Source organism: Labrus mixtus, chromosome 1 (assembly GCF_963584025.1).
Source record: "Labrus mixtus chromosome 1, fLabMix1.1, whole genome shotgun sequence".
Lineage (NCBI taxonomy): Eukaryota > Metazoa > Chordata > Actinopteri > Labriformes > Labridae > Labrus > Labrus mixtus.
This window is the reverse complement of record NC_083612.1, coordinates 24779409-24786351: the sequence shown is the minus strand read 5'-3', so window position 1 is coordinate 24786351 and position 6943 is coordinate 24779409. Positions and strand designations below refer to the sequence as shown.

General features: G+C 41.8%; 1 protein-coding gene across 1 annotated transcript; it reads left to right on the top strand.

Annotated features, from left to right (window-relative positions):
• The first annotated feature begins 2411 nt into the window (after positions 1–2411).
• dhdh.1 (dihydrodiol dehydrogenase, tandem duplicate 1) lies at positions 2412–6012 on the top strand. The gene is given in 8 exon segments (XM_061046310.1): positions 2412–2646; positions 2771–2882; positions 2962–3125; positions 3949–4102; positions 4105–4194; positions 4840–4949; positions 5112–5286; positions 5642–6012. Coding segments are annotated over 8 exon segments (1005 nt in total). The 5' UTR covers positions 2412–2556; the 3' UTR covers positions 5752–6012.
• The last annotated feature ends 931 nt before the right edge of the window (positions 6013–6943 follow it).

Below are 6943 nucleotides of genomic sequence, written 5' to 3'. Positions count from 1 at the left end.
AGCATCAATGTGTCTTTCACTTTCTTGAGTAATTATGTTAAATTAAAAACAAGCTTAACAAAATCAGAATTATTCCCAAATAACAAACTAGCTATATAATAAATCATTGCCATTTACAAGTTTTGAAAAATGTGACTGTAGTCCCCCCTCTCATCCCCTTTCTAATAAATAATTTAAAAGTATTGGCAACATCTTCAGCATAATCTGAGTTTAGAGGCTGTGTTCTGACACATGCTGAATTGCCATTGTCAATGACAAAGAGGGGAAGAGTCTATCTGACAGCAATATAAACAGATGAAATGACATGACAATGTGTGAAACAAAACTGTCTGCTGTGATCAACCACCTTCACATGCAAAGTGATCCGCCACCCTCCAAGGAAACTGCTGTGACCGGTCACGTGACTCATTTGATGCCATTCTTCCATGCCCTGTTGGAAAAGAGATGCAGACCAGAGATGATGCATGAATTCTTAATCAAATAAAGACAGTGAGAAGTGATAGGAGTGGAAGGCAATCGTCCTAGCCATGCTGAATTAATGAAGCGCTGGCTTCCTTCCGCATGCCAAGATTCTGAATGACTCTGCTCATCACTGTTCTCTTTCTTGAGCCATCTTGACCATCCGCCTCTATCCCCGGGCCGGATTCAGAAACTAAGCATTCAAAAACTCTACCATGTGATACCCATTCTTCTGCCGCTCTCAGTAAAATGGAAAGACGGATCACTTTAGCCCACAGGCTGATTCTCCTCATGACCTTGAGCTCATGCAAGGGAGGGGTTGCATTCTGCAGGAAATGTGGGTTCTGAGTCTGTGCTGAATAGTAGGAGTCCATAGTTCATCTGAGGATGTGGAAGTTGGGGTCCCAGTGCACGTCTGTCATGCAATCCTGTCCTAGTCCTGTCCAGAAAACACTCCTCTGTCCACCTGAGCCATTGCTCCATGTGCCTGTGTGCTGGCAGCTCGGAGCCAATGCATTGCTTCACACCAATTCAAAATCTAGTTGCACTTTTGTCCTGTCAGGTTACAGCTCCTCCTTCACACCTAAACTTTTTTTCTTAACACCTGTGATAATGTCACTGTGTATCTGTGTCCTTGTGCCATTTCGAACAAAAAAAAGTAGAGAAAGAGAGAAAAATAAAGTCTCAATAACTGAAGGTGGAGTTGGGCATTCTCATGGCAACCAGGTCCTGTGGTATAGACAGGGATATCAGGCCAAGCCCATGCCATTTGCATACAAATTGCCCAGCTGGCACCTTGTTGTTATGACAACGGCACACAGCTCCCAGAATTCATTTGGAAGTGAAATACAAAAGGAAAGCCAGTGAGGAGAGTCATTGATGATTTTTTTTGTCCCTCATAATGAAGACGTTGCTGACACTGAAACTATGTTCTCATGTAAATCCAATCACCATTTAGTACCTGCAGGAAATGAGAAAAAACAAATACTTTAACAGATAATGACTGAATGTAGTTCACATTGAATGCAATATTAAATGGGTATCTATCTACACCATGTTATATCGCAGAAAATTGCCTTGAAAAATTGAACTCTTGGTGAAATATTGTCAAAGTAATAAACGATCCACACCGAAAAAATACTTTTTTCCCCTTTCCAAATCGATAAACAAATTCTACATGACTCATGGCAGATACTTTCCAAAAGTGCATGTGTCTTCTTCTTGGCTCACCTATTTCTGCAAACATTTATATAATGAATAAGCCATGAGCCATGCCAAATCCTCAGAGCTTGAGAGGGAGAGAGTAAACTCCGCTGACAACACAGTGTCCTCTACTGGCAGTGTGCTGCAGGAAGTTTACACACCCGCCTGTCTGGCTAAACGGATAATATTTAGCTCAAGGGCAACAGAGCTGATGCTTTTCCATAGTCATCCTGGCTCAGCTTACTGGCCGGTTAAATTGCACTGCCGTGGGCTTCATGAGCATTTGGTGAACCCAGCAGATCTATTTACCCCCAACAACCCCCACCAGACTGTGGTTTAATCATTGACCTCTGTGGGGCTGTCAAACCATTGAAGGCTAATCAGTGCCTCCCTCAGTGGGAAACAAAGCAGCTCCAGGACCCAATACTTGACTTTTGTAGTATGGGAGAGTGTACACCTGTACACATTTAACTGTGCACTTTTCCTTCTTAGCGGTTAATATTAAGAGCCCCAATGATGGTCTTGTTACAGATTGTTAGAGACAACTGGTGCAAACCACTTCAACCTAGGTTGAAAGGCCTGTGTCAGCAACAGCACAACAACAGGGCCCTGTGTGTGTGTGTGTGTGTGTGTGTGTGTGTGTGTGTGTGTGTGTTTATTTGTGTGTTGTAACCTACCTCAGGGTTACAGCAGAAGGAAGGTGACACATCCTGCCTCCCCAGCATATAAATGCAGGAGCCTTCTCACTAAACTGCTGCTGGCTCTGAGGCATAGCAGGTAAGTGTGCTTCTTCCTCGTGAACGTGCAACCTTTCCCAAGGTCATATCTTGCCAGCAGCTCAGATCTTTACTAAAGCACCACCCTGCTCATTTGTCACTTACAATCCAATTCAACATGGCAACCCGGTGGGGACTGTGCGGTGCGGGGAAGATCAGCCATGACTTCAGTGTGGCTCTGAAGACTCTGCCGCCTGAAGATCACCAGGTACTTTATACACACACACACTTACTCCATCTTTATTGTCAGTCAGATTGTCTCCCTTGCTCTGAACACAGCTACTGACAGAGCAACACTGCAATATGTCAGTCTTTTTTTCTGTGTCCTATACATAGTAGTCATTACATCGAGGAGCTTGGAGCGTTCCAAAGAGTTTGCCAAGAAGCATGGTATTCCTAAGGCTTATGGCAGTTATGAGGAGCTGCCCAACGACCCAGATATAGGTGGGTCGAGCACTACGGCAGCCATAATGGATGTTTGTTCCCCTTTGAAGCTGAGCCTTGAATATGTGTGTCCTAACAAATATTGTGTACGTGGGAGTGCTGCACACAGAGCACTGGAAGGTTGGTCAGCTGTTCCTCAATGCTGGGAAGAACGTCTTGTGTGAAAAACCTTTCGCAATGAACTCAAGTCAGGTGAAGGAACTTGTTGCCTCAGCAAAGAGAAACAATGTCTTCCTCATGGAGGTAAGGTTGAAGTGTAACACTGATGTAGACCTTTGCATTTGGGGCGCAGATGAGTTTAGGTTTTAATGCAAGTACAGGTTTAGGTTTAAAATGAAAACAACTAAATTATGTGTGTGTGTGTGTGTAGGTGCAAACCTAGCTCTGGCAAGAAAATCTGCCCACCAGTACCTTTAATATTCAATATTTCACACACCGTAGATTTTTTAAAATTCATTTTTTTAACTTCATATACAGTCTGCTTGTTTACTCTCTGTCTGTTGCTTTAATTGTCTCTCTGCTTTTATTTTCTGTTGTAAAGCACTTTGTTACTTGTATAGAAAAGTGCTACACAAATAAAGTATTATTATTATATTGGTGATGAAAAACCCCACGGAAGTAGGCTAACTGCTGCCAGCCAAGTCAGCTTATAGACCCCTGTAAACAAAATCTTGTCTGAAACAAGATTTATTAATGTTAACATGTGATTTCACTTTTGCCATAACCTTCCAAAAGCTAGGCAATGCCATTGGTGGTTGTAGCCTAAGTTAAAAACAATCCTACCAAGCCGCATCTTTTGGTAAAAAGTTGTATTTTAGTGCTTGTAAAGAGGGCATTTATAACACATGGGAGTCATGTGGGAAGAAAATCCTTGATTGTCCTGGGAATATGTATGTACATGAAAACATCTAGTCGTGTCATGTTTTACCAGCACATCTGCCGACACAATCCTGGGAGGTTGGGGAAGTAAAGAGCTGGGGTTAATAAACTGTGGCTCAGGTGAAGTTTCAGTAAAAATTGGTCTAATGTTGCAGTAGTTCTAAGCTGTCTGTTCTGTCTCTCCCAGGCCATCTGGTCCCGCTGTTTCCCCCTGCATGGTGAGGTGCGCAGACTACTGGCGGAGGAGGCAGAAGGGGAAGTGAAGCTGGTAAAGGCATACTTTGGCTCCCCTCAGCTCCACATCCCCCGCTCAGTGCAGAAGGAGCTGGGCGGTGGCGGGCTCCTGGAGTGTACTGCCTGCAGTTTGTGCTGATGGTGTTCAATGGGGAGAGGCCAGAGTCCATCCAGGCCACAGGGGTTCTGCTTGACTCAGGTAGAATTCCGCACGAGGGTCATGCAGCAGAAGTGGGATGTTGATTAGAATCATTAACCACACTGCAGGACTCAGTTATCACAAACCGGCTATTGAAACTGCTCAACAAAACACAAGAAAATAAAAGCACTCAGTGAGACTCAGAAAATCATCTTTTTATGAACTTTCCAAAACGCAAACACCTTAGGGGAAGAATTCTTTGCAGAGAAAATCCTAGACTTATCTTTAAAATGTCAGACTAATCCAAATCCTCCCCCGAGAATACAGTAATACAGTAAAACTGGCAGGGGAATTTGTAACTGCATGTCTCACAGCAAGATATCCTTCAATGTAAGACCATCACACTAGGCATGTAATGAGCATTTCTTATCTCTAACCTACCTTTTTGCAGCATATTTGACAATTTAATAGTGTATTGATACGAGCTTCTTCCCCCTTTTTTTAATCAAAAATTCATGGCAGTAAAGCAGAGCAGAATTGAACTGATTTGACCGAATTGAAGTGTGCTGATCAAAAATGCATTGAAATGACCTAAAGTGATCTGAACTGAATGGAGACTGAAAGGAAATTTAACTGATATCCACTGCAATATTCCAAGTATTCTTTTCCATGTTACAATTAGTGATTTTTCTAAATGTCTGGCAGGGGCGGATGAGTCCTTGGTTGTGGTGATGAAGTTCTCCAGGAACAGGATCGCCTTCTGCGCCTGCTCAATCTCCGCTCGGCTTTCAGCTCCATTAAAGTATGCTATGCTAGTCTTGTACTGGGAACATTTGGATTAATTAAGAAATGATTGAGACATGCAAAAACTGAGCTGACTACTAATTACTTTCACATTTAATTAAACTTCAGTATTCAGACATCCATACACACGGCTTCTAATAACTTAAGGGTTAATTGATTGGATGAACGCAGAGATGCATTCCCTTTTTGACCTCCAGGTTGTTGGCCCAGTGCATTGCCCCACAAAACTTGTGGTCAACGACAAGGAGACGGTGTATCCTCTGTCTGAACCCTGCCTCCCCCTGAATTTCACCAACAGCACCGGGCTTCGCTACGAGGCAGAGGAAGTGAGGCAGTGTCTGCTTAAAGGTAGGTCATGATAAAAGGAAAGTTGTGTATTGGGCTTCAAAGAAATGGAATTGTTTGAACAACCAACATTTCAAAGGTAAGGTTAAATACAGACCATGCAATTCAATGAAATGCTGCTTTCATTAGGCCTTTTCTTAGAATTTCTAATCAAACTAGATTGAATTTGCCAGGTTGGTAATTAGTCCTTGAAATGTCCTCTAGCATACAGAATACTTCTATTGTTTTGCCTCCTATATTTCTTAACATAATCTTTACAATCCCTGCTTCGACATCGTGTATACATATATTATTTAACTGCCTACAAACTGACTTTCTAATGGCCTGATTTTCCTGGTAAACTCCTCTTCATGTTTAGGACTTAAGGAGAGCCCACGGATGCCTCTGCCAGAATCCGTCTTACTGACAGAGATCATGGATGAAATCAGGAAGCAGGTGGGAGTTGCCTTTAGCCAGGACAGCCAGTGACATCATTCCAAAGCTGGTCTGTTTCACCTGACCTAAACCCACTCAGGCGGAGCGGACAGAGCAGCTCCAGGCAGGCTTTAGTTCTTTGTTAAGAGAAGCTCACGCAAGGCATTGACAAAGAGTGACAGGACAAAATATAATGAAAATTACATAAAGATACAATCAGCATCTAAATGTAAATCTTGGGAACATCTATTGTTTGTTTTCAATAAACCTTTTTGCATTGTATAGGCCAGTTAGAGCTTTTATACCACCGAGTCAGCATGTAAACACCTAGGTCTGTACAATACAATGCATGACAAAAAGATTTGGTAACAAACATGTCTTCAACCAGATAATCCCACTGTAAACAAATTGAACAACCATGTAATGTGTGACCCTCCTGTCATCTTGTCCTGGACCTAAACCCAGTTTGTCACTGGGAAGTGTGTGATTGATGAATCCAATAAAGGACTGATTTTGAAAGCCTTGTTTCATTTCAAATATTACCCTCTGCAAAGACAAGAGACCTGGAATGGCACATTTGAATCAGTGTTCTGTCATGTTGGAGCCCGGCAGCCGTGCAAATATACTGTAGATGCATTCTCTCCATACAAAAATAAATTGCACGGTCTGCTCTTCATGGTCCGGGAGAAAGGCCTTTATGAGTCAGCAAAGAGCACGGCTCATTTAATAACTGTTCTCAACCTTTTGGGCTCAGAGGACTGCAAAAACAGGAGTCTCGTTTGACTCAATCTGTTAGATGCAAAATTGTTGCGATATCATTTCCCCCACTGTTTTGTTTGTAAATGAATAATCTCAGATTGCTGTAGATATATTTATATATATTAAGGAAGGAGTTAAGCTCTTTTTTTCTCTTTGCAGCAACTTTGCAATATGGTATTGAGATGAAGAATTATAAATGGACCAGAAAGTCTCAAGAAATACAAGATTTAAACAAAAATATTTTTTTAGAGGCCTGATTTGTGGCTGACCGCCATCTGACACTCCAGGTGACTACATGAAAAAAGACTATCAAGAGAAATGTAACTTATTCATTGGAAAGATAAAATATCTTTAAAAACTCCTATTATTTCCTTTCTTTTTTTTCAATCTATAATAATAGATAAAAATGGGATAAAGACTTTATTCATACCATGAAATTCCTGTGTAAATCTAGCTCAGAACAACTCACAAAATAATTCAAATGTAA